This window comes from Tasmannia lanceolata, unplaced genomic scaffold (genome assembly GCF_043159265.1).
Source record: "Tasmannia lanceolata isolate RefF3 unplaced genomic scaffold, GAP_Taslan_0.1 ptg000020l, whole genome shotgun sequence".
NCBI lineage: Eukaryota > Viridiplantae > Streptophyta > Magnoliopsida > Canellales > Winteraceae > Tasmannia > Tasmannia lanceolata.
Window position 1 is genome coordinate 14,914,776 of NW_027518697.1, and position 27,886 is coordinate 14,942,661.

The 27,886-nt window shown below is 38.2% G+C and overlaps 2 protein-coding genes across 7 annotated transcripts in view; both read left to right on the forward strand.

The window, feature by feature from the left end:
* Positions 1–139: 139 nt before the first annotated feature.
* LOC143854768 (putative serine acetyltransferase 2) lies at positions 140–14,944 on the forward strand. Of its 3 annotated transcripts, none has more exons than XR_013237580.1 (10): positions 140–494; positions 4,556–4,753; positions 4,888–4,947; positions 6,133–6,228; positions 6,352–6,376; positions 7,320–7,414; positions 8,142–8,308; positions 13,699–13,779; positions 13,972–14,042; positions 14,408–14,465. XR_013237580.1 is itself a non-coding variant. In XM_077364875.1 (10 exons), exons 1-9 carry the CDS (start codon positions 240–242, stop codon positions 14,428–14,430), a joined length of 990 nt encoding a protein of 329 aa, XP_077220990.1. In that variant the 5' UTR covers positions 140–239; the 3' UTR covers positions 14,431–14,465; positions 14,577–14,944. The 3 variants fall into 3 exon arrangements, 2 of the variants coding, with proteins under 2 accessions (XP_077220990.1, XP_077220989.1); XM_077364875.1 differs by lacking the exon at positions 13,699–13,779 and adding an exon at positions 14,577–14,944; XM_077364874.1 differs by lacking the exon at positions 13,699–13,779 and adding an exon at positions 14,577–14,944 and having other exon boundaries at positions 13,983–14,042.
* Positions 14,945–16,857: 1,913 nt separating this feature from the next.
* LOC143854560 (protein LAZ1-like) overlaps positions 16,858–27,886 on the forward strand; it is a 33,028-nt gene continuing 21,999 nt past the window's right edge. For 2 of the 4 annotated variants that reach the window (XM_077364588.1, XM_077364591.1), the window contains exons 1-5: positions 16,858–17,015; positions 18,304–18,579; positions 18,682–18,738; positions 21,056–21,164; positions 27,697–27,881. In XM_077364588.1, coding sequence (XP_077220703.1) covers positions 18,430–18,579; positions 18,682–18,738; positions 21,056–21,164; positions 27,697–27,881 — 501 coding nt within the window. In that variant the 5' untranslated portion in view covers positions 16,858–17,015; positions 18,304–18,429. The remainder of the gene's footprint in view (positions 17,016–18,303; positions 18,580–18,681; positions 18,739–21,055; positions 21,165–27,696; positions 27,882–27,886) is intronic. The other 2 variants (XM_077364589.1, XM_077364590.1) reach the window with 2 other exon arrangements.

Genomic DNA, 27,886 nt, shown 5'->3' on the forward strand with positions numbered 1-27,886 from the left:
GGTGGGGCCCACTATCATAAGTGGGGCGCATTTTGCCGTCTCTCTTTTGTCTCCTTGGGTAACGACAATGAAAGGATAAAATTGTAATTTCAACAAGGCAAGAACAAATAGATGTCTCTTTTTATCATGCATTCTGCAGAGTGCAGCCGTTAGAGAACTGGGCGAGAAAAACGAACAGACGCTTCTCTCTCATTCCTTCTCTACTTCTAGGGTTTGCTTTACAAATCCTCATTCCTCAAATGTCTTATGTTGGAAACGAGAGGGTATTTTCGGGATCTGGAATGTCTAGTAGTTGTGTAGTTTTAGAAGAATCAGAAGAGAAGCCTAAGTTTCCGTCTCTGAAACCGTTAGCATATCGATTAGAGAAGATTTTCCCCGTTTATGCGATGGGGAGTTCGAGTTCGGACTCTAATTCGGACTTGGGATCGGTCCCGAATCCGGATTCTTCTGCTGACCCAATTTGGGATGCCATCAGAACCGAAGTAAAGCTGGAGGTATTGCTTTTTTTATGGTTTTTCAGGGTGCTGATAATGGCACTACCGTGTTTGATAATTGCACAAGCTCATATTGTCTTTTCTTTTTAATTGGGCTTCTGAGAGCTTTTTGGGAACTGTAATAACACCTAGTCCTTGACCGTAGTCGGAGGTATCATTTTTATGCTACTGATACTGCACTACGATGTTTTGATAATTGCACAAACTCAGCTTGTCTTTTGTTTTAAATTGGGCTTCGGAGAGCTTTTTGGGGACTGTAATAACAATCCTTGAGGCCTTGACAGTAGTAGGAGGTATCATTTTTATGATTTTTTTAGGCTACTGATACTGTTACTGTACTACGATATTTTGACAGTAACATTGACAGCTGTTTAACTAATAAAAGACAAGATGAGTTGGTGCAATTATCAAAACATGGTAGTGCCAATATCAGTAGCCGTTCTTTTCACATCATTTTAATCGTTCTTTTTGTTGTTCTTGATAATTAGTTATTTCTCACTGCAATCATTACTTTTTTATTCATGTTTTCTGAAGCTTATTACTTGCTTATTAAATTTGTCTTTTTTAGAATTATCCCTTTTTCCCCCGGTGGTAGGAGAATTTTACCTGGAAAAAAGGAGAAATATGATTGACTGGAGGCTCTGAAACTGAAGGAAAAGAATGTAGAGATGAGTGTTGACTAAGAATTTTGGAGTTTTGAGTGTGCAAGGATTGAGTGGTATCCTACATAAGGAAGGAGAGATTGAAGAGATGTTAACCACAGGATAAGAGCAGGTTGGTTGAAGTGAAAGCATCCTTTAGGGGTTCTGTATTACCGTAAAATACCTACCAAGTTGAAGGAAATTTTTTATAAGACAACTGTGAGGCTAGCCATGCTATATGGCTCAGAATGTTGGGCCACCAAGAAGCAGCATGTGCATAAGATGAGTGTAGCGGAGATGCAAATGCTTAGATGGATGTGTGACCACACAAGGTTAGATAGAATTAAAAATGAGGACATCCATAAAAAGGTGGGGGTGGCACCAATTGAGGAGAAGATGAGAGAGCATCACTTAAGATGGTTTGGGCATATCCAACGTAGGCCTTTGGATGCTCTAGTGAGAAGAAGTGACTCGTGCCAAGTTGATGGAGTAAAAAGAGGTAGGGGCAGACCGAAAATAACTTGGCTAGAAATAGTGAGGAAAGACTTGATGGCTATAACAAACAATATGACCTTGGATAGGAGAGAATGAAAGAAAATGGTCCATGTAGACGAACCCAACTAGTGTCAGGATTAGACGTAGTCAATTTGAGCCGGGTAGATTTTTTCACCTTCTTCATGAAAATTTTCTAAAGGATTCATTAGCCGACCCCAACTAGTTTGGGACAAAGGCTTAGTTGAGTAGAGTTGACAATGTTTGATGTCTTAGTGGTCCAAATTGTCAGTTTGCAGTTTGACTCTGATCAGAGCAATTAAGTTTTGATATTTTGCTACTTCCAGAGGCAGCTCAAAGTTGCGTTGGATCTGTTCTGATGATTTGGCATCGAGTGGAGATGAAAGTGTTGATAGAGCTCAAAGTTGTGGAAACTGTTTGCTTCTAGGAATAGTGTTCTTGTTATGTCTAATTCTATTTTTGCTTAGCTTTTTGCTGACCTTTTTTCAAGCTGCTTATGTTCTGTGGAGTAAGAGAAGTAGGGAGTTACCCCATGGTGTAAGGGGTGGATATAATTAGTTTTATGGTGTGGCTGGTGACTTTGTTAGTCGTAGGTCCCTGGGTGAGAGATGTAACAGGACTATTTTTACTTTTACCAGTATAAAGCATTGTTTCAAAATGCGGATGGCGGTCAAAATGCAGCTGGAGAAAATCCTACTCAACTCGGCACGACACAGTCGAGTACTTGGTTGAGACAGCTGAATACTCAGTTGACGCACTCATAACTCGGGAGAGTCAAAGGAGTTTTAATTGACTTTGTAAGGCAAAACGCCGAACGCGGACGAGGCAAAAGGGAGTTGACTTGGGGGAGTCCACGATGACATGGGAGAGTTTTGAAACTATGGTATAGAGCATATTCCAGGTTTCATCTCACACATGGCCTTGTGGTTAGTTTACCTAGACTTGATTGTTTCCTTTTATTTGAGGAATGTAAAGAATCTGGCCACCGCTAGAGACTTTTGGCAAGAATTGTCATGGAGAACTCTCCCATGGAAAAGGAGGTAAAGTAAGCCATAGGCTGATGTGGACATCTCCCACATCTAGGCAAAACAAAAGGCTATTAGATAAAATAAAAATACTACCTAAAAGAGAAATAACACAGGCTTAATAATCCCATAAAAAAACTAAATCTAACAGCTAAGATGATGATGGCTGGATCACATTAGTGTTCCCCCATGTGCGAAGAACTCCACTCTGTCTAGTAGAAGTCTACCATTTGTTAGAAAGACATCCTTGCGGAGTCGTCGTAGTTGCACCATATCCATCCACGACTGTCCGATCATACAACGCCGTTGCCAACGAACTAGGTCCAGTGAAATCCACTGTCCCGTCTGAATGCCAATATCGTCAACTCTAGATGGTAACGAAGCAATGATGGTAATCCCTGTCAAATCTTCAAGGCGCTGATGGTGACTGGTTCTGATCACGAATTGCTCCTATCGAAGAAATGCCGTCACTGGGCCTCTATGATGTACATGTGTTCTCTCAAAAATTGATCATCAATCACCTCGTACCTCTTGACCACGACACTATGTCTCTCAGGGTAGGATAAAAGGACACGATCTACTGCTGATGTCATACTGGCATAATCATACGGTTACTATAGCTGCTTCTCTCTCTCTCTCTCTCTCTCTCTCTCTCTCTCTCTCTCTTTTCTGCTGTAAACTTCCACAGTAACTCTTAGATAGGCTTGCAGGTGGGGCCTATGGGTCCACTAAAATTGTATCACTGAGATAATCATAAACAATAAAAAGATTCAGAACTAAATCACTAGAAATCAAAATTGCACCAAGCTACGAAGGAAACTGCTGCCCTACTGCTATGAACTTTTCTTAGACGTGTTGGAGCATGTCATAGTGCGTCAATATTTCAGAGGGTGACGACGTCTCAATTATTTAATTATTTGAATAGATTTTATCTGAACCAATTTTTGAGCATTAGGTTGAGGGGGCATTTGGTGGCTTTGCTTAAGGGGTGGTTGAAAATTATCATTCACGTCTATAATGTATGGAACCTGAGACCAGGCTGGTTTCAATGAAACAATAATTTTGATGAGAGCATTATCTTTTCCTGCTATCATGCTGAGATTGAAGGTGAGGCTTAGGTGGCCCCGTGTTACTGATTCAACTCCTTGTCGATGTTCTCAACATGGTTTCATGAATCCTTTAAAAAACATGGTTTCATGAATGTAGGACCCCCAAACAGGGGCAGGAGTATCAAGAGTATTCACCTTCCACTTGGAGGCATCTTTCTAAATTTCAGTAGATGGACCTTTCTCCATATTCATAGCGAGGCTGACAATTAACTGATAAACTGGCAGACATGGTCAAAAGTATAGTATACTGCAAAACATGTCCTTGCATACATTATGTTCATAGCTAAGGACCTTTTTTCTCTTTATTCTATATTTGTGTTTTCTTTATATTTAATAAATTAATTGCATTCATTTCTTCAATAAATATATATATGAGAAAAGTGTTCCTGCGCAGCGGCTCAGGGAGCTCCCTGCGCATGAGTGGGTTATAAAGCCTCCCACTGGTCACTTTTTGTGGACCCGCAAACGTGGACCCGCTAAACGAACCAATGGGAGGCTTTTTAAGCCACTTAAGAGCAGGGAAGCTCCCTGCGCAGCTGCGCAGGAACACTTTCCTCTCTCTCTCTCTATACACACACACACACACAGTACGTGTTTCTAGGGAACATCCTTCTTGTGATTCTTGGTATGGTTTGGTATACAGGCAAATAGTAGTTGTTGCATATTCATAAACAGTTTTACCTATGGACAACTTAGAAATCTTTGATTTTGTTTTGGTAGGTTTCATATTCACTTGCAATTCTTTTTTACTGATATTTGTGCAATTGTTTCAGGCAGATAAAGAGCCAATATTATGTAGCTTTTTGTATGCCAGTGTTTTATCTCATGATTGTTTGGAGTGTGCATTGGGGTTTGTACTTGCTAATCGGCTCCAAAATCCAACGCTCTTGGAAACACAACTTAAGGATATCTTTGATAATGTAATGATGCATGATAGAGGTATTCAACGTTCAATTCGCCTAGATCTTCAGGTGATCCATTGACAAGTGAACGAATTTGGAATTCTTCCATTTTTTTCTCCATTTATCTTGTAAGTTTCTTTCTTTGGTGTCCAAGGTTGATTATCAATATATGGTTTTTGACGTGTTGGAAATTTTCTCCGCAGGCATTTAAAGATAGGGATCCTGCGTGTATGTCTTATAGTTGGGCTTTGTTGTACTTTAAGGTATGTAGTTCAATGTCTATACTTTAAGGTATGTAGTTCAATGTCCATTTAATGTTATACACATGATTCAAGTATTCATGGCTTTAGATTTCCACTGAAACTGATACGAAATGACCGGAATGCTTATGTTTACATCCCTTCTTTTTGAGTGATGAAAAATTATATAAAACATGAAAGGGGGAGGGAACCCCGGTGACCAAGATGACCAATATAATAAAAAAAGGAAATAAAAAGAAGGGATAACTGAAACCATAACCCCTGAAGGAGGGAGAAAATCAAACATCTGTAATCTTCCTTTGGCAACTCCAGCTCTGGCTAACCTGTCAGCCTCACTATTTGCCGATCTTATAACATGCTTATAAGAAATGGATGAACCCGCCATGCGCTCCTGGATTTCATCAATCCAATGCTCAAATCACCACAGATGGGGATTCATCCCCTTCAACCGCATGATTACATTCATGGAGTCACCTTCTATGATCAAGCGACCTAGCATACTGCTCTCTTTGATCCTAAACTCTGGAGAAACGATATCACCTCAGCCTCGTTAGAATCTGCGATCCCAATCCTGAGAAAGCTTTTCATTTTATTTTCGTGTGATTGTATAGTTGGTACGGTATACCAGTTCGTGTTACATAATTATATTTATTTGAATTGCATGTGAATCGTGGTTTATCTATTATGTATAAAACTTTATGTGCATTACATGCAAAATGTGGTATGTAATGAATTATCAGACATAAGCGGCAATTACTAGGTGTTCGATGTTGTTAAATGGGTGGTTTTTTACTTATGTGATGGTTTTTTAGTGTGCATTTGTGCTTATTCTAGTACTTCGTGAAGTCTCATTTGAAATGTCTATTATTTGAATGTGTTCTCATACGTTTCCATAATTTTACAAGATTTCCACCGAAATTTCCATCCAAAACCAACATGTTTCCATTTCCATCACGACTGAAACACATGGAAACCGAAACCTATAACCTTGCAAGTATCTATATCGTAGTTCAAGTCTTAGAAAACTAATAGAGGATGGTGACCATCTGTATTTATTCGTAATTAGTGCCAAAAGTAGTCATCAAACTTCTCGTGCTTGAAAAATGTATTGTGGTTTGCTGAGTATCTGGTTTAAGATCTGATTCCATATCTTATAATATGATCTTATTTCTTTATTTTTTTTTGCAGGGTTACCATGCTTTGCAATCATATCGTGTAGCACATGCACTATGGAACCAAGGACGCAAAGTTTTGGCCTTGGCATTGCAAAGCCGAATAAGTGAGGTGATATTTTTGTTGAGGATAATTGAATTCCGTGATTCTTTTGGCATTCAATCATTGATGTCCATGGGTGTCATATTGTAGAAGTCTGTGTCGTTTTTTGAAGTATATACTTTTCTTATGTAGGTTTTTGCCGTGGATATACACCCGGGTATGCTCTCTGTTGTTTCTTTTCCTCATACCTGAGACCCTTGCACTTTTTTGGCAACTTGTGTCATCCTATAATGGATTTGACCAAAAAAAAATAAGCACCATCAGTTTCTTGTCAAGGGAAGTTGCTTCAGAAGCTTATGAAAATTGAAAAACTGAAAACAAAAATGGTTAATGTATGAAAACAGCTTATATCTAGTATCCCATTTCAAAAAAAAAAAAAAGAAAAGAAAAGAAAAGAAAAGAAGACTGCTTACATCTAGTATCTAAATAACATGGATACTCCTTGAAGTTGGCCGAGGTTTTTGCAGTATCCTGGATTTAGTTGTGGAAATTGGGGAGGTTCAGAATGTATTCGTGTCTGGGAGCTACGCTTGCTGGCAGATAGAATGGTAAACTGGCGTTTGGGCTGTCCTCCTTTTTTATGTGGGACTTTATCCATCCTTGGGGGCCCTTTCTTGCAACCGTTGCAAATTCATCTCTGTTGGAAGATTAGGACATATAGAAATAGGGAAATGTTATTAGCACAACCATATTTTGATATTTGCACAAACCCAGCTGTCTTTTCTTGTTTAATTGGCTCTTGAGAGCTTTTTGAGAAATGTAATAGCCTTTTTGATAGCTCTTTAAACACTAAAAGGCAAGATTTTTTGTGAAAAATATCAAAATATGGTTGTGCTGATATAATTTCCCTAGAAATAATCTCTACTACTAACTGGCTAAAAGGAGGATTGTAGCATATGGCGCTCATGATTTGTTTTCCTATCCATGTTTCCCATATGGTGCTTAGATAGAATGATGGATGTTGCCTGTGGGTTTCAAGGACTCGAAAATATCATTGGCTCCATTTATTTGTGGATCTTGTTAGTGATAGTTGAACTTTCGTTGCTAATATGTATTTTTGGTGCTCAATTTTAGCTGTTGTTTTGATTGACTTGGTGCAGCTGCAAAAATCGGCGAAGGAATATTATTGGATCATGGGACAGGTGTAGTCATTGGAGAAACTGCTGTTGTAGGAAACAGAGTCTCTTTAATGCAGGCAAGTTGCTTAATCTTTCCTTATTAATAAGTGCCAAAATTTGTTTTGATGGTCTCAAAGGAATTACTTCATTACATTGTTAAAAGCAATAAATTATAGTTGAACAATATATGCAGATAATAATGTGGGTTTTTTATTCTTTGTATCAAAATAGTGTGAAAAAAATACAACCTCAGGAGCTTCTCCTTCACGCCCACCCCCACCCCCCCCACACCCCCCGCCCCGCCCCACCACCACCACACACCCACCCCCAAAACAGCACCCCCACACCTCCACACACACCCTTCCTACAACCTGATACACATGCACCTAAGTCACAAATATCATTCTCGGGAATTTTTCGGCAAGGGAAAATCTCGGGATATATTAAATTTGTTTTATTTTTTTGGATTTATATCGGGGAAAAACATAAAAATAAGAAAAAAATCATAAAAATACCTTAAAAATGTCATGATATTATCACGATAGTATCATGGCAATGAAAATATCGCTATATTTTTTTAAATTTTCAGATTTTTGTCGGGATTTTGTCATTTTTATCAAAATGTCGCTATAAAATCGCTATATTTTGAAAATATCGGAGGTATTTGTGGCATAGACACCACACTCACACCTCTTCCTTTTTTCAACACCTACTTTTTTTTTTTGAATGGTTTCAACACCTTCTACTTTGAGTAATGTAATTGGATTTCCTTATAGAAGTTACTTGTTTATGTCATGCTGACAGGGTGTAACATTGGGAGGAACTGGGAAACAAATTGGAGATCGTCATCCTAAAATCGGCCAAGGTGCACTTATTGGAGCCGCTGCAAATATTCTTGGTAATATTAAAATAGGTGAAGGTGCTATGGTTGCTGCTGCTTCACTTGTATTAAAAGATATTCCACCTCACAGGTAATTAAAATTATATTATGCTGTAATTCCTTTGTTGCTTTTCTTTGAGGTGTGGCAAATTTACTTGTTTACATCTATGGTTTCCGATTGGTATCCTAAGGATGAAGATTTAGAGTTCGGGTTGTTCAACTTTACAACCAGGGATCTTTAGGATGACATGGGTGATGGTCATGGTAGGTTTGGAGAGGGAGGCATCCAGGACTAGGAACTAGTTTTGGTCTATCATTCAAATTCCAGTGCAGGGAGAACCTACGTTCGCAGAAGTCTCTATCCTACTTGATATATGGAGGAAATAAACTCAAAAGGACATGTCGTCAGAGTCCTTTTGGACCAAAAGTCAGTTAGAAGACAACAGAGGAATCACAGCAGTTCTAGTTCCAGAGGATTATCCTTGAAGGCACGAGGAGTCCTGCAACTGGTTTCAATTTTTTCCCTTTTTTTTTTTTTTTTTTGGGGGGGGGGTGTGGGGGGAGAGAGATGAGGGAATTCTGCAACTGTTTTAATTGAGGGGAAACCCCAAAAGAATACAGACGGCAACTCAAATGATTGCTTAGTAGAGGGTTTGTCCCATCTGGTCAAAATCTGTATGATCACAGAGTACAGGTACACCGGCGGAAGGTGACACGGATGGAAGGTTTGATGAGATGTGGGGAGTCCTACTGGAGTGGGATGTTGTCGATTTGTGGTGACTGGTGGGTTGGCACTCAGTTGTAGGTTATGGTCTATTCAGGGTTCTCCTGGATTTACTGCTTTTTGTTGGTCTCCTGGATTTACTGCTTTTTGTTGGTCCAAGTAATTTACTGGTAGTTTAATGTGAACATCAGTTAACACTCGCTTGGGTACCAAATTAAGACAAAAGGACAAATGGAAAATTTAAGAAACTAAACTAAACTAATTGAAAATTCAATTGCTGATACGCCCTTCTTTACAACTCATTGCAGTTCCTTGTTTTTCAACTTGGCATTATTAGGGTGAATGCTGTGGGGTTCACAACATTTTTGCTGTGTTTACTGGTCCTGTTTTAAGTCATAGTTGCTGGAATTTAAGTTGATATTGCATATATACCTAATTTTTGTCATTTACTCTGAAACTACCTCCAAAAGCTTAAGCTGTTGGAGAACGGCGTCATTTAATCTTTTATACTTTAACACTCCCCCTCACGTGTGGCCCCTCTTTCTTTGGGTTGGCCTACACGTGGCACATGTGGCCCCTCTTTTGGGTTTGGCCATTGCATGTGGATTTTTGCTATCAAGGAGGTTTGAACTTTGAACTCAGGACCTTCGCTCTGATACCATGGGAAACTACCAGTTACTCCAAAAGCTTAAGCTGTTGGAGAACGGTGTTATTTAATCTTTTATACATTAACATTTACAATTAAGTTTATTATTTCCTTCAGTGTTTATTATTGCATATACATCTAGCCCTCCCCAGACCCCGCAATGGCGGGAGCCTCGTGCACTGGGCCGCCCTTATTTCCTTCAGTGTTTATATAGGAAGTGTCATTGTGCTCTCTGTGTCTGCGATTTGAAAAGAGTAACAGGTACATGTTATGGTTCTATGGGTCATTTTTAAATCAATAGTTTTGAATTTGGTCAGTGAAATACTCATGGTTAAGGTAAGGGGGGTACCGTTTCCTGTTATTCTAGATTGTTTTGGATTTCATGTCAGATGTGAGTCTCTCTCGAGCCTCAAGGCCAAAAGTATATGTTAGATTTTGCGTTCTGATTGGTGAATAAACATTGTAAAGTTTCTGGCTATGGTTTAATAAAATGGCATAGAGGTGGTGTACTGTAGTTCATTTTCGGACTTCAATCTATCTTTTTAATGCCTAAATCAATATATATTAAGAGAAGCAGCAGCCGAGGTGGTCAAGTACAAAAGATAGAGCATAACAAAGAGTGAACAAAAGAATAAAATACACACACACACACACACACACACCCTAGTAAAATACCCCGTGCGATGCACGGGCAGACAAAGAACTGTACGGACCACATCATCGGTTGATCCAAACCGTCCATGTGATGGAACACAACATCAATAGGTTGTGCCCGTAAGATCATTTCCATAGGCTGATCCTAGCCCTCCAATCTATAGAGGTTTCCATAATTAAAAAAGCATAAAGGAGGGGGGTAAGATTGAAATTATGTGGCTTTAATGGGTGCCTTTGTTAAAAAGCATAAAGGAGGGGGTAGGATTGAAAATATGTGGGTTGAATGGGTGCCTTTGTTAAAAAAAGTCAAAAAAAGTGATGTGTATTTCTCATAGAGTGTTGGGAGAAATTCACTTAACTCTATATATATAGAGTTAAGTGAAGCTACACATACGTGTAGCTAACTTAGCTACACCGACGCCTTAAAATACAGTGGGCCCACATTATTTGGGTGATCCAAACCATTCATTTGATAGGCCCTCACATTGATAGGGTGTGCCCAAAAAATCAGCTCCACAGGATCATCCCAACCCTTCAAACTCTGAAGGCAAAAATGGATAGATTTGTGAAGGTTTTTTTCACGTCCAATTTTGCCTCCACAAATCGTAGGGTTGGGATGATCCTATGGAGCTGATTTTTTTGGCACACCCTATCTATGTGAGGGCCCATCAAATGAATGGTTTGCATCACCCAAACAATGTGGGGCCCACTGTATTTTAAGCCGTTGGTGCAGCTAAGTTAGCTACACGTATTTGTAGCTACACTTTTCTCATATATATATATATATATATATATATATATATATATATATGAGGAAAGTGAAGCTACACCTACACCGCCGGCTTAAAATACAATGGGCCCACATTGTTTTGGTGATCCAAAGAATTCATTTGATTGGCCCTCTCATAGATAGGGTGTCCACCAAAAATCAGCTCCATAGGATCATCCCAACCCTACGATTTGTGGAGGCAAAAATGAACGTGTAAAAACCTTCACAAATTTGTCCATTTTTGCCTCCATAGTTTGAAAGGTTGGGATGATCCTATGGAGCTGGTTTTTGGTGGACACCCTATCTATGTGAGGGCCAATCAAATGAATGGTTTGGATCACCAAAACAATGTGGGCCCATTGTATTTTAAGCCGGCGGTGTAGCTAAGTTAGCTACACCGGCGGTGTAGCTTCACTTTCCTCTATATATATATATGAGAAAACGGTTTCTACAGACAAGTGTAGATAAGTTATCCACAGACTAGCTTAAAATACAGTGGAGGGCATATTGTTTGGGTGATCCAAAGCCTTCATTTGATTGGCCCTCACATAGATAGGGTGTCCACAAAAAATCAGCTACATAGGATCATCCCAACCCTATGATTTATGGAGGTAAAATGGACGTGTATAAAGTATAAACCTTCGCAAATCTGTCCATTTTTTGCCTCCACGGTTCGAAGGGTTAGGATGATCCTATGGAGCATTTTTTGTGGACACCCTATCTATGTGAGGGCCAATCAAATGAATGGTTTGGATCACCCAAACATTGTGGGCCTCCACTGTATTTTAAGCTAGTGTGTAGATAACTTATCTACACTTGTGTGTAGAAACTGTTCCCTCCCTCTCTCTCTCTCTCTATATATATATATATATATATATATATATATATATATATATAGATCATGGCTCTCTACGATCCCCATTCCATGTAGTGTTGCTCTAACCTCAGCTTCATTCGAGTCCGTTACTCCAATCAGGCCCGAAAAGGACCACATTGCAACACCCCTCTCCTGTAAGGACTCCACCCACCCTTGTTGGCCCCGTGTTACCTATACTGGAGCCGTCAAAATTAAATTTCAGCTTGTTTTGGCTTGGGGCAACCCAGCTAGGGGTAGGGACGCGAGTTTGCTCTCTGCTGTCACATATCACTCGACATCCCCTCCATGAGTCATAGCAAGATATGAAAGTGAAACTAGGCAGGGTCTTAACCAACGAGATGGTAAGCATTGTCACCTTCATGAACAAGAAATGTGTAGTCCCCTAGCATGGGACTTCAATCGTTTGTACTGAAAATATTTGAGTCTATTCCCAAATAAGAGGAAACTAACATGCATGTACAAGTACCGTGGTTATGGGGACTAGGTCAATGCTTTTCTTTTATAACTTGTATTTGCGTGATATTGTTCTTTTATCATGTTTGAGCTCATCTTGATTCTTTGAAAAATAACCTTGTATGTGCATTGCTCGTGGTCCTGCTCTTTATGTATACCAAATCATAGAGGCAAGTTCTTTCAAATTGTAACCAGTATTCTGCTTGTGGGACCTTGTTGATCTAATCTCATCTTTTCCCCTCATGCTTTCTTCCATTTTTCTTCTTTTGATTGATCATTGCTTTCTGCTATTTTCTTTCCAGTCTTGCACAGTCTTGCACTTCGTTGTGAGCTCCCTAGTGCATCCACATGTCATTACCCACTTCTACTCTAGTTTTCAATGTTGGAGTTTAGGTATAGCTAATCTGAAAGAGGAAAGTAAATCTATCACACACTTTTGCAACACCACGATGGAGGGAGAGAGGGAAGGAGGGAGAATCCTACTCATTCAATTCCTACTCCTTTATGAGCATGCTAGTTCTTGTTTTTCTATAAGTCTAATTTGTCTTATGTTGACTAGCTTTTCCTACTCGTTCAAATCCTACTCCTTTATAAGTCTACTTTGTCTTATGTAGACTAGCTTTTTGAATAACTTGAATTATGATCATCATCTCTTGAAGGATTAAGTTTTATGAGAAGTTTCAGAAAAAAAGGGGTAATACCTTGATGAAACTTGGATAATATGAATCCCCCTTAATGGAAGCATTTATTTATGTAACGAAATCCATGAAGAAGACCATACTTCTCCATTTCTTTTGTTATGGGATTCTACCCTTCTGTACTTTTGAGCGTGGGGATGTGGGCCCATCATTTGTTTGTGACATCTTGGAATTGTTGGTTAACATTGTTAACTACTCAAAAACTGAGAAAAGTAATGGTAACTTCAGTTTATTTGAGTTTATAATAGTTAACAAAATTCCCAAGCTTGCCATTCAAAAAAAAAATAAAAATAAATTTACACAAGCTTACTTGAATTTTTTTTGAAATGACATCTTGTGATTGGATGTTTATCCTCCTCATAGGATTAGTTTCTGAATAGAGACAGTAGGTCTATGCTTAGGTGATGAGCTGAACTATGAGCTATAGGCAGAACAATTAGATCTTTGGAGTGTTTAGAAAGTTTTATATATGTACTCTGTCTAGTTTCTCAAAGAACACTTATATAATTCTAGATTAAAAATATTCACATCTACTGCAGAAAAAGATAAGTAACTTTATGTATTTTGATGTATTTATTTAGAAAGTGAATTGACAGTTACACCTCCTTGAATGTGGTTCTATACAAGACTTATTTTGAACTCTTTGATTGCCTTGCATAGCTCGTTGGGAATCATAACAGCCCTGAAACGATTCTAAGATAGGGAGGGGGTATTTTCTACTAAAAGGAGCTTTAAGCTCAGGTACATTTTGAGAAAAATATTCTAATCTGTTGTCATCAACTCATCATACTCTTTATCAAATATTATGATTGTTTCTGGCTCAAGTTGGTAGCGACTGTGGATAGTGTACAATTAGAAGTTTTTTGTGTTGTTAAATGAAGACATAGGCATTGGCATCAGTTTTATGAGTTGTGACAATTTTTGTTTCTAAAGTGTGGCTGTAGGAATCCCTGCAAAGGTGGTTGGATACGTCGAACAAGACCCATCTCTGACGATGAAGCACGGTATGTTAGAGAATATGAGTAGTGATAGTGTGAAACATCCAATTACTCAAGAAGCTTAAGCTGTTAGAGTTGGTGCTATTTAATCATTTATACTTCAACACTCCCCTCTCACGTGTGGTCCCTCTTTTTTTTGGGTTGGCCATGGACCCATGACCTGCCGTGCGGCAATTGCTCTGATACCATGTAAAACAACCAATTACTCCAAAAGCTTAAATTGTTAGAGTTGGTGTTATTTAATCATTTATACTTCAACAGATAGCATAAAGTATCTCACATTCCTTCAATTGCACGGTATGTCCGTTAATGGAAGTTATCTCTGATTCTTCTCTGATCTCTATTGATATTTGTTTTCTCAAACTTTGCAGATGCTACAAAGGCTTTTATCTAACTTGTAGCTGTTGATTCAATGGAAGGGGGATTGTAGTGAGTTCTCTGAAACATTAACCATCATGTCTGTATACTAGTAGATTCGAACAACTGGCAAATGATCATGATTAATGAAAATTATTTAAATTAACGTGTTTTTATTCGCAGGATCTGTGAATTTGGAAATGAAATAGCGCATTGGAATTTTGAAAGATTTGCTCATCGTGGGTCCATTTCTGTTGGTTTTTCTACACAGATGTTCTTGACCATGCTTCTCTTTACAGTGGGTCGAGATAAAGCAATAGTGACTAATTCTCTGTAAAACTGAACTACTTTTTTTTGTGAAAGAACTGCAAAAATGAAATACGAAATCGGCCTTAATATTTGTAATTTACTTATAGTTCGAACATACCTCTAAATCTAAGTAGAATTTACATTTGTAATTTATGTATGAAAGATATGTTAAACAGCGAACTACGCTAATTTTTTTTTTTATGGAATGATGAAAATACCTCTAGATCTAAGCAGTGTTTTCACACCTGGAGTGTTTTCATTTGTTTTTTTTTTAAAAACTCATCTGATGGTTTTTAGTGAAATTTGAGATGTGTTGAGCTAAGACGCATAGCATTGTATGTAGAATAAAAATATTGTCGAACGGTCTGAATTAGTATAATTAGGGTTTAAATATTAGGTCGCATGCCCCATCGTATGTTTTAAACTTATATAATGTAACTTTAATACCTTTCTTGCACAACCCTTTTGTCATCATACACAAAGACAACATTAGGTATATTTCTATCATATTCATATGCATGTCTTGGTAAAACCATAAAAGTATGTTATACTATGATTATAATAAAATTCTCAAATAATATTATAAGTAAAAATGTTGGACGAGCTAGTTGTTAACTGCAAAACTTGGTTGGTTCCTCCTAATTATTAGAGGGTCCTCTATACTCATGGTTTAAAATTTCAGTTTCGGTACCGGTTCCAGTATTTGGAATTTCCAAAATTTCGGACCAAAATTCTGAAATTTAGGGCCGAAATTTTGTAACACCTTTTTTTTTTTTTACATTTTCTAAGGGAGATGATATTTTCACCCACTGCATTACGTGCACACCTCCCTCACCTCCCTTATAACCTGATTTGACGTGAAAAGTGGGCAACTTTATTTCAAATCACTTTATTAGGAGGGTGTACAAGTAATGCAGGGGGTGAAAATATCATCACCCATTCCAAAATTTCGGAATAAAGGCTGAAATTTGAAATTTCACCAAATTTCGGTTTCCGTCTGCACTGAAATTTAAAACCATGTCTATACTTAGGTACCAATTAAGACTCGATCGTCAATACCGTAGCATATTTCTTTTCACAAATTTTAAGGATTTCTCAATCTCTCTGTATTCGTTACCTCAAGTTTCTTCCTCTCCCTCCTCAGCGCCCATCTCACTATTCCATAGAATATTTATCCATGGTTGCAAATAATGCCCTTTGGTTGTAGGCATTTACCTCGTAGAGTAACGGTATAAGTAGTCAATAGTGAGGAGACAAGCCTTGGATTTACCTTGCACTTATCTCATTAAATAGTGGTAAGTAGTGCTTGCTTGCTTGCCAACCTCGTAGAGTATTCGTTGGAAGTGTCATTAAACATTCCGAAGAATTCCAAGCAAAATTCTATCTTTTTTTGGGTGGAATTTGGCTTGGATTTCTTTGGAAGACATGCAATTATTAAGCAAGAGCTTGATAATCTCTAGGGATTTGGATGTTATATTGGCAACTAAAGAAGGGATTTCATGGGTATGACACCTAAGTGCCAAGCAAAACCCCTAAGCCATCCCGGCTTTTGTGCAACCCAAGCCATTGATGGTCTTATATTGGGTCCCACTCACCAAAAATGTTTGATGCAAATGTCTTGCTTATTACTTTATTAGGGCGGTGGCGGTGGCGGTGGCCGTCTTGTCTTGCTAGCCCACCTTCTAGCATTGCATTCTCCATTGTTCTTCAAGTGGGCCCCACATTAATGGAAAAAAATACCTTATTGCAACCATTGGATGATCTTAATTTCCAACCAAGCATCCTCCATCCTACGATCAAATACTCCATCATTCAATCCAACGGTTTACATTGTCCAGAAAGTGCGAATTTTAGACTGCGCCCCCACATCGATGCCGAGTAGCAAAATGGACCATGCAGATCGTCTCAAATGTTCCATCAGTGGGTCCACCCCCCCCCCCCCCCCCCCCACCTCACAATAGGGAGATTATTTGTTCGCCCCCCTGCAGGATAACACACTCCCATTTTAACGTGACTTGACGTCAAAAAGCGTTAAAGTCTGCCTGCAATTCACGTTACAAGTGGGGTTTATTATCTTACTTGGGGGCGAAAATATCTTCTCCCCTCACAATATTGTCTTATTGGAAGTCCCATACTGTCGTTACCAAAAGTACCCTTTTCCTAAAAATGATTCAAATACGACAAAAACTGACTCGGGTCGCTTTTTATAAGCACACCCCTTTTCTTCTCCATCGTCTTTCCACAGAAAAATATTGACATCAGAACTCGAACGCTAGGGTTAGGGTTAGTCTTCTCAAGCTTTTTCTCGCTCAGGTATCGCTTTTCATAATTTCTGTTTCGGATTCTTGAAGTCATAGAAAGAAAATCAAACGATTTGTTGTTCTCGATTTGAATTACTCTCTGGATTTCCGATTCTCGGATTTCGTTCTGTATCGGAACTTTCCCCCTTTCGAGATTTCACATTCAAATTCGTTTGAATTACTCTTTGGATTTCCGATTCTCTGATTTTGTTCTGTACCAGATTGTGTCGGTTCTTATGTTTTTTGATTCGATGATTCGATTATACCATTTTTTTGTTGAAACTGAGGAATTCGAGGATGTGATTTTTTGTTTTTAGGGTTTTGATGTGTCTGGGAATGATTGATTCTTCTTTTGTCTTTTGTTTCTGCAATGTGTTTGTGAGTTACGGTTCGAGTTGCAGGATATAGACTCGGTTTGACTCAGTTTGGGGTTTTGAATCGGCATGGACTCGACCGAGTTCGAGATGGACTGAATTCGTGACTGTATCATTGGGACAAAGTCCTCTCTATACTTCAATTCAATTCATTTAGTGACATGGATTACTTTCTGTTTTTAAAATTTAGTTTGGTTTTTTTTTTTTTTGGTGGTTGGTGGAGAGAATATGTTTCAGAATTCAGAGTCAGTTGTAACTCTTGTATGAATTGGGAATGCATTCCCCAATTGTAAATTTACATATACCTTATTTTTCTTTAATAAAACTCTTCTCCTAGGTGGTATGAGTAAAAAAAGAAAATAGACTTTGTGATTTTGAATTCAGCTTTTTCCTGATTTTCTTTATTTTTGATTTTGGGTGCTAAAAAACCAAGTTACCCAAATTTACCGAAAACATGGTACAATTTGCATGTGTTAAGCACATAGCTAGCGTTCGTTCCGTGCATTTGGATTTGGATCATTCACGGTTTGGTTATTGATTGTGGTCTGGAATTACAGTTTGTGCAAAATGGTTTCTTGCTTGAGAGTCGCCTTTCAGAATAGTGGTTTGATTTTTCTATTGGCACCTTCAATGCATTTCTGACTGTGCTTAGGTGAAACTTCACTGGGTTTGAATGTAAAGGAGCGCGCGATTACTGAATTTTTGACTGTTATCTGATTTGTGGGTCGCTGTATATGACTAGAGACTATATTTAATCGTACATCTAAACTGCTGTAAGACTGCCCTTAAAACATAGTCACAATTCCTTTTTGCTCTTGTAAATGTTGTTCTGTTTTGCTCGTGGCAAATGTGGATTCAATGCGATTTATGATATCGGGATGACTGATGCTTCAAGGCTATGCTAATCATTGGTATGCTTATGTATAGGTCTATATGGTGTTACTTCTATGTGTGAACGTCATTCATCCTAGAGAGTTGTTGCTTGGTGAATCTATAATTCAGTTATGTTGTTGATTCACAAAACTCTAGGGCGGTCCATGGTCATCATACCTGATGAAGATATCAGGGTATCTCAACCTCAATGCCCTAGATCACTCGCACCTAACATGGGCTCCTGTAGTTGCTGGGGTCTTTGTAATTATCAGTCTTTCACTCTCAATGTTCCTCCTCTTTGAGCACATTTCTGCATACAAGAATCCTGAGGTTTTTTCTCCATATCCTTATGTCTATAATGAACTTTCTGAGTTTTTTTGGAGCCTTTAATTGACTAAATCATTAACAAATTGTTTTGACTCTGATTCACAGGAGCAGAAGTTTATCATTGGTGTTATTTTAATGGTTCCATGCTACGCCATTGAGTCGGTAAGCTCTTTTGTGGGATGGACGAATATTCAAGCACCTCGAAAGAACATGGAGTTTCTCTTTTGTAGATTGCTCACTGGGCCCATATTTGTAGATTATTACTTACTATACATCTGTTGATATGGATAGTTATGAGTTATATAATGTGTTTTCTCTCGTTGTTTGCTTCTTATATGTTGTGGAAAATTAATTAACTTTTGTATCTTATGATGCTTATCCTTTGTGAGACTGTTTTTTGTTGAATTTCTATTCGACTTACACGCATGGTGCGAAATATCTGTTTCCGTATTGGCCATATTGGTCGATATATATCTGTATAACTCTAGGCCGATCTGATAGTTTCTGATATATCGAGTACGAGGAAAAATCACATAAATATTGGCTTGGTATCATCGATACAGGCAGTGTATCATCTGCATCAATTCATATCAGCCGATACAGGCAGTGTATCATCTGCATCAATTCATATCAGCCGATACAAGCCAATATTGCTTTATTGCATCTGCTTTCCCATATTACAATAGACAATACCAAATCCCCAAAATAAGACCTGTTTTTGCAAATACCAGTTTGAATCACCCAAGAAAGAAAAATTCTTAAAGAAAGAGCAGGAAAGATCTCGAGTGATTGCGTAGGCATGAAGGCTCTTCGGTCTTCGTGTAAATCAATGAAGATCGCATGAATAAAATATTTAGAATAATAATTAGAAGAACAGTTATTTGAAAATAAACTACTAAATTCTTCTTATGGTTGCAATGGAGACTCAATCGTCTTGAAAGAGGAAAACAGGGGGGAAATCCCTAAGAACAAGTCTTTGTGGCACTGTCTGAGGAATAAAAGAGGGAAATGTGGAAAATCTCAATTCTTGGAGTTGAGAAACCAACGATCTTGGCGATGAGCATGAACCTTCGATCATTGTTGAGATAGGTCCAAATTCTAGTGACATCATTGGGTTCCACCATACGTCTTTGTATTCTCTTCCTGTTGTTGTGTGTATCCTCAAAAACCTGAAGAAAGGGGAAGAGAGGTTTAGGGTTTCACACAAGAGAAGAGACCGGAGTTGTCTAAACTTTAAGAAGGGTCTCGAAACCTATCTATGCGTTATCAACAGAGCCTCTCAATCACTCACCCCTAAGAAAATCATAATAAACCTATCTTAGTGCATATCCTACTCTCATTTCTCATGCCGCCCTCTCTCTTTCTCACTTTTCACGAAATAGAAAGTTATTTAAAAAACTTCCCATTCTCATGCCCACTGTTATTGTTAGGATGGATGCATGGCATCTATACGATTGAACAGATCCCATATTCATTCTATAACAGTACAATATCAATATATTTGGACCCATATGATTCAATGAAACTCATCATTCTACAGCACTCCAAATGATAGGAAGTGTGGGATCCAGACGATTTAACAGGTCTCATATACCATTTTGTAACAATCAAATCTCTATCCATTCCCAGCGAGTGTGCACTTGGTTGTGTGCCTTTTTACTTGTTCATAGTACGTAATTATACCATAATTAAAATGAATAAATTCCTAATAAAAAAGATAAACACATAAAAAATAGTAAATGATCCGAATAAATAACTGCAATGTTAAATATTTACAAAATGTTGAATGATAAAAACAAATAAAAAAATTGAAATAGAAAACTAAATAAAAAATAATTTAATAATAAATATTTATAAAAAAGCAAATATCTTTTTTCTCAACTTATGTGTTATATTACTTACCCACTTAGATCATGTTATCCACCTACACAATTATACTAAATATTATGTCAATTAACCTACGCAACATTTATTCACCAATCATAGTTATGTACATATTGGCATTTATTCACTAACCATAGTTTTATATATATTTGTGTATGATATCATCTCATTAGTTAATCTAATTGTTTGCACACTTTTACTTGCAGTAGACTCTAAAAAACTTGACAGACCTGTATCGCCCATATAGTTGATATGTGTTGACCATTTGGCTGATGAGCATCGTTTCGGCCTTCGGTCAATATGCTGATTGATATCAATATTTTGATCCATACTTACATTTATAGAAATGTGTCTTGTAACATTTCATTAGCATTATTGTTATAGCTATAGGGTGTGGTTTCAAGTTCATGATGAATATTGGATGCTTGAATTCTAATTAGTTAAGGGTGGTTCTTTGCTTGTTAATTATCAAAAAATTAAGTTCATGTGTTTTCTCTCTTTGATCACAGAGAACCTTGAAGTTCCATGTTGAAAATCCCTATGGTGTTTCTGCATGTTGTCTGACGTGATAGATATGTTTTCATTGTTATTGTAGTTTGTATCGTTGGTGGATCCAACAATTAGTGTCGATTGTGAGATTCTACGTGATTGCTATGAGGCCTTTGCCATGTATTGCTTTGGGAGATATCTCGTTGCTTGCTTGGGTATGAATCTAAATATCTCTTACACTTCACCTTTTTTATCTCATATTTTGTTTGATGATTATGATAAGTTCACATTTGATTTTATTTCTTTGAATGTCTAATTTTATTGTTATGTCTATAATTTCTGATAGCAATGGTTTTGGTTTTCTTGCACATTATCCGATGTGATTGATGAAAATATTTAGTTTAGAACAATCTTTGTTGAGCCATGTTTTCATCTGCAACTGAGTGTACTGCCCCATATATCTCCGTCACTAGTAACTTTTCTTGAGGACCATCTTGGCCCATTTAATGGTGATTGAATTTCACCCCATTCTTGAAAGCTGGTTGTTCTGACATCTGTTGTTTCATTTTGAGGAACATTTTACCGGGAGAAATATTGTTATAGACTAACAATGCCTTCAGAAATTAGGATGCTTAAAATGAATAACATAACGCTAGCTTTTAGCCTCTGCCTTATTGTGTCAAACTTTAAGTGTAATGAATCATAGAGGTAGATATAGAAGAAGAGAGAAATATTGAAGTCTCAACACTATTCCTTTCATTCAAAGAATACATGAAACACAATATAGTTGTAGATATATCATATATGGGGTTGTTCAAAATGAACATAAGGCCTTTGATGAGAATTTTTATCAGTTCTAACAATCCCTCTCCATCTCCCATGGTCTTCTAGACATGTTATGCTTGTTTATTAAGTGATGATGATGATCAACTGCAGATCCCTTGGTGAAAACATCTGCAGTTTATTCATGACTTGTAATATTAAAAGGAAATACTTTGCCATTCTCCAATTTCTCACAATTGAAGTGGTAGTCGATCTTAATATATTTGGTTCTAACATGGAAGATACCATTCAAAAAAAAAAAACATGGAAGATGAGGTTTTGTGACAATTTTATGGGACTTTGTTGTCAGAAAACATCACATGAGTATCTGGCTTGGGATGGAGTTTATGCATACGATCTCTCAGCCACGTGCTATGCAGTAGTGATGGAGCCATCACTCTATACCTGGCTTCTGCACTTGATTGGTCTCTTTCTACTCTTAAGAGATCAAGCAATCCGTCATCAATATACAATACCATGTAACAGATCTTCGTGTGTCAGGATTTGTGTTTAAAAGCGCGGATGCGGGTCAAAATGTGGCCAAGAAAAATCCTTGTCGACTCGGCACGGACACAGCCAAGAACATGGTTGGCGCGGTCATAACTCGGGAGAGTCAAAGGAGTTTTTATTGACTCTGTAGGGAAAAACACGGAATGCCCCAATGGAAGAGGGAGTGGACTCAGGGGAGTCCACGATGACGCGGGGGAGTTTTAAAACTATGGTCAGGATCACCAACCCAATTTTCATATGAGTAACCACATGTCCCGACACTCTTATCTTGATCAAGGTTTTAAATTTCGGTTTCAGAATCGCATTTCGGTTCTCACCGAAACCGAAAATTTTGTTCGAAATTTGACAAAATAAAAAAAGTAATATTTTATCCCATACAAAATTTCGGCCGAAATTTCGGTAATTTCGCTCGAAATTTCAAGGAAATATTAAATAATGAATAAAATCCCGTTTTTAACGTGATTTTCCTAAAATTTCAACCGAAATTTCAACCGAAATTTCAGGAAAATGAAATTTCGGTCAAAATAATGTAAGGCCCCGTTTGGATACCTTATATTTTGTAATTGGATTTGGAATTGAGTTTTGAATACAAAATGAATAGATCCGCCAGTTCATGTTGAGGGAGAGAGAGAGGGAAGGGGGTACTTCCTAGTGGAGGGGAGAGGTTGAGGAGCAAAGAGGGTGGAGGAAACTGCCAGATCTGTGGATTTCCAATTACTTATTTCCACAGCATATTTGGAAATCTGATTTTTTTCACTGTTAGTCACCGATTTGGAAATCCAAGGATTTGATCCGGATCCAAATCACAACGCAAAATGGGCTTCAAATGTGAGAAATCCAACCAAAATCTTCTCAGCATCCAAACGGGCCCTAACGTTTCGAGTTTACTAAATTTCGATTTCAGTTTCGAACGGTCGAAATTTAAAATCTTGATCTTGATTGGCTTTGTAGAACAATCCATGATCTGTTGTCCCTGTAAGATATCTCAAAATGCATCGTACTTTCTTTAAGTGTTCTTTCATGCTTAGTTTACGACATATGTAGTATCTGGCCAGGTGAGTGTATGATACTGGAAAATCCCTACCATACTTCTGTAAGTATGTGGATCCTTTTTTTGATCAATATAAGAATGTGGGTCCTTATCCTTAACTTTCTTCCCTTCTCTAGCACTATATTTTTTGTTATAAACAACAGGGGTTTCCACAGGCTTGTGATTCATCATGCAATTGAGTTTTTGAATTTCATGGGATTAGGGCTGTAATCTCGCTGGTTTTTGGATGGAGGTTTAAGAAAGGTGCTAACATGCACCCAATGACTTAATTTGGGTGCTAAAATGCACCATCTTATGTGAGGGACTTTAAGTTAAAAGATTATAAATAGGCACAGACCTAAGTGAGGGGGTGTTTTTATCAATAAAAATTGGTGTCATTAAAAAAAGGGGTTCTTTTGGACCATTTTCTTTCGAGAGGAAAATGTTTACTGCTCCTTTTCTTGTCACATCAGAAGACAAGCAGTAGACAAAGCAAGCAACTTTTTATTTTGAGATTTTCCCTTACTTGCAAATAGGGGTGTCAATGGACCCAAACTGTCCGACGGATCCAAAGAGTCCGGATTTTTTGAGTGGGACCTAGGCATGGCAGTTGGGTCTTTCGGATAGTCCCGGGTTTGATTGCAAATATGCGTGAAATTTCCCTCATGTTTTTCATTTTTTTAAACTTAGCATGAGGGGTATTTTCAAAAAATAAAACCCAAGACAACAAAATCTCTTTCATTCTTTCCTTTTTTCATATTCAAACAGAACCCTTTTCTTCCCTCTCTCCTCTCGACTATGAAATAGAAACGACCATTCTTCCCTCTTCTCTACTCCGTCTTTTCTCTCACCTGTTTGTCGATTGCCGTCGCTACTCACCAGTCATTGTTTCATATTGTGTGTTGATTGTTCGAGTTCCATTGCAGGGGAAAGAAACCCTGCCTAGAGATGTTTCCTCTCTCCTTTGCGTTTCACAACTTAGAGAAATCGAGAAAGTACTCTCTCTCTCTCTCTCTCTCTCTCTCTCCCCTTTGTAGTAAACCATAACTTTTCTCATCTCTGTCTCAGCGTCAGCCTCGCATCCTCTATTTATGAATGTGTGTGTTTGTTTTTTTGAAAGAAAATTTGATGTCTTGATTTGAGAATGGTTATGTTCAATGATTTAGCCGACGCTTCGAATTTATTCCTGACACGTGTGTCTTGCTGCGTGTCCACCCGTGTCGACACTCCTTTGGACACTTTTAAATGTAATGCTACAAGTGTTAGACTTAATGTGGGTGTGTGGACATGTTTTTGTGCCGTGTCAAGTGTGACATTCTGTTTTATTATTGCATATTGTGTTTACCTCTTTTATTTATAACTTTTCTTTTATTTTAAACTATTTTTTTAGCTCTTCTTTAAGTAGTATTTGTTGTTGTATCATACATATACTTCCATTTTAGCTGTGTCCCCGTTTCTAAATTTTTGGGTTTCGTAGTGTCCGACCCTCCGTGTCCGTGTCGACACACGACACCCGTGTCTGCGTCCACAAATCATAGGTTATGTTTTTTTTTTCTGGTCTGAAGCTGCTTGCGGGTTTTTGGTTCTTAAATGAATCAAAATTTGTCTTATTTTTTTCTTTTGTTGGGGTTTATTTGATATCATTGAAACTGAAGCTCTAGTGGTAAAAAGTGATTGCTTTCTTATGTCTTTTGAGTTTCTTTCATTTCTAGATTTGAATCTCACTGAGAACAAGAGAACTTCAATTGGTGTCTTGTATTTCAATTTATGTGTTTTCAACTACCTGTATTTTTTTTTTTTCAATTTCAGCTTTCTTGATTGCATTCGACTAGGGCTGACAATTTCACCCGAAAAAGCGGGGATCCGCCCCGCCCCGCCTCGTTTGGGGAGGGGATTCCCCGATTTGAGAGGGGAAGGGTAAGGGGAAGGGGATTTTAAAAATTCCCCGATGCGGGGAGGGGAAGGGGAAGGGGATGGAGTTGTCCCCTCCCCGACCCGCCTCGCCCCGTTAATCAATGCCATTTTTTTGTATATTTTTAAATGTTTTTTTTTTAGGAAAACTACTAGAAACTCTGTGGATCGGCTACAAGATTCCCCCAAACATAGACTTAGCTTGTATTTTCCTTTTAATTAGCTTCTGAGAGCATTTTGGGAACTATAATAACCTTTTGACAGATGTTGAAATAATGTTGAGTGAGTGAGTGTATGCAATTATCAAAAAATCGTAGTGCCAACATCGGTAGCCAAAATAAATTGCATTTTATTATTAAAAGTATGGTATGGCCCGCACCATACGATGATCCAAACCATCCATTAGATGGGGCACACCCTAAATAGGTTGTGCCCCAAAAATCATTTCCATAGGTTGATCCTAACCCTCCGATCTATAGAGGAATAGGATCATTCAGTACCTCTACAGATCGGAGGGTTAGGATCAACCTAAGGAAATGATTTTTTGGGCGCAACCTATTTAGGGTGTGCACCATCGAATGGACGGTTTGGATCATCCTATGGTGCGGGCCATACCTTACTTTTAATAAAGCTAGGAGTGCGATCATCAGAATACAGTAGTGCTCATAACATTTCCCAAAATTAATTATCCAAAATGGGGTTTGGATGTTGGGTACTCTAAGTGGCAGGCTATGATACCACTTGATCTAAAATTGAAGTTGAATCGAATCCAATTAGCAATGTGCGTAAATCCCATCATCCAACAACAGCTACTGTCGGTCCAATGGGTCCATCCTTCCATCGTCCACACACAAATACCGAATATGGATCTGCCCTCTCTTATTAAATCTTCAAGTAAAAAAACACTGCAAACAAGTGAAATCTGGACGTTCGTTGCTGCCCAGCATTTCAATCAATATATAAAGAAGAGAAGACAAACTCCTTATACCAATCTCTTGCTAATTTAATTAACAGCTAGCCTATCGATTGTTAGTTTATAATATTTTTATATATTGAAATTGCATCAAGTTGATTAGGGACACCCAGCATTAGTGTATCAATGACTAAAGAGGGGGTGATGTTGGGCGGGGCGGGGCGGGGATTTTGTCCCCGAAGGATGCGGGGAGGGGAAGGGGATTAGATATTCCCCGCGGGGAGGGGAGAGGGATTCCCCACCATCCCCGCAGAGGGGAGGGGAAGGGGAGGGGGGGAATTCCCCGCAGAGGGGAAGGGGTAGGGGACCCCAACATCCGGCCCCGCCCCGCCCCGTTGCCAGCCCTACATTCGACTTTGAAACTCTCAGTGAGGTGAAGTTTTGAAGTTCTTTACCAAGGTATATTTTGGAATTCAAAATTTGTAGAATAAGAAAACTCATTGTCCCATTATTGTAAATAAGAGGCTAACTCTATTTCCCTCTCTCTTGATTCATTTATCCTTTAATTTTATCATCGTTTTATAAGTCACTAATCACTATACCTTTTAATTTTCAATATTTTCACTATATGCATGTATTCAGTTCAGGTAATTCCTTTGTTTACAAGCTTTATTTTACTTGTTTAGAAGTTTAGATTGGCCACAAATAAGGGACTGATTCAACTGAACAAACTGTGTAGACACTAATTGTGGACAAAACATTCTAACCTTTTACAAAGTTCCAACTGTGTACAACGTAAGTAGGACCTGGGACAGTTCATTTGATGGTTCGATTCAGAATGGATAGTGACCCAGGCACCAAAGTAGTATCCAAGGAACACTCCGATCAGTATCCGAACTGGATCGTGATCCAGACATAGGTGGACCCAATTGGATTCGTTGACACCTCTACCTGCAAATAAGCACACCAAAAAAAAAATGAGGTGAGCACAAACCAGCTTGGATCCTTACACATGTCACATGTATATGGTAAGGCATGCAGATAGGTGCTTTAGGGCACAAACAACTTGAGAGCGATTGTTAAGGCATGCCTCAGCTTACACATGGGACATGTATATGGTAATTGACTCATTGGTCTGGTCGCAGCCCATGAGATCATCCACTTGAGCACCTGGTGTTCCACTGGATGGATGACCCAAAGCGTATAATCGTGGGCTGTTCATGGCAACGGTCAAAATCTTGAGGTAAAACACTAAAATGCACCTTTTTTATTGAGGGCTAGGTTCATCCAGTTGGTGGGGACCCGCGAGCACCAATCTGCTGTTTTTCGTCACTCATTAGAAACTTTAATGTGTACCCTATCTTGCTTTTATGAACTTTGTCATGCATTCTATCTGCTGTTCATGAACTATATTTGTGTTCGAAATCGAAATTCTAGGTAGTCATGGTTTTCTTATTGTTGTTTGTGTTATTATTAGGATATTCATAGTTATTATCTTGTCTTCTCCGTTTTCTGATATGTAAGTAATTTAATTTACTGATTAATTTTTGCTTCTGTTTAGGTGGGGAAGAAAGCACAATTGAATTTATGAAGAGGCAGGGTCGATCAAGTTCTAAAACACCACTATTACAACATAATTCTGAAAAGGGAGTTGTAAAGCATCCTTTCCCAATGAAATACATCTTAAAGCCATGGAGACTTGGCAAATGGTTTTACCAAGTTGTCAAGTTTGGAATCGTCCAATATGTATG

Bases quoted from the DNA above. Each gene is read 5' to 3' on its own strand.
- LOC143854768 (XM_077364874.1), top strand. From the start codon at position 240: ATGTCTTATGTTGGAAACGAGAGGGTATTTTCGGGATCTGGAATGTCT. The intron at 6,377-7,319 runs GTATGCTCTCTG...GACTTGGTGCAG, and splicing joins TGCCGTGGATATACACCCGG to CTGCAAAAATCGGCGAAGGA. The intron at 14,043-14,407 runs GTATGTTAGAGA...CAAACTTTGCAG, and splicing joins ATCTCTGACGATGAAGCACG to ATGCTACAAAGGCTTTTATC.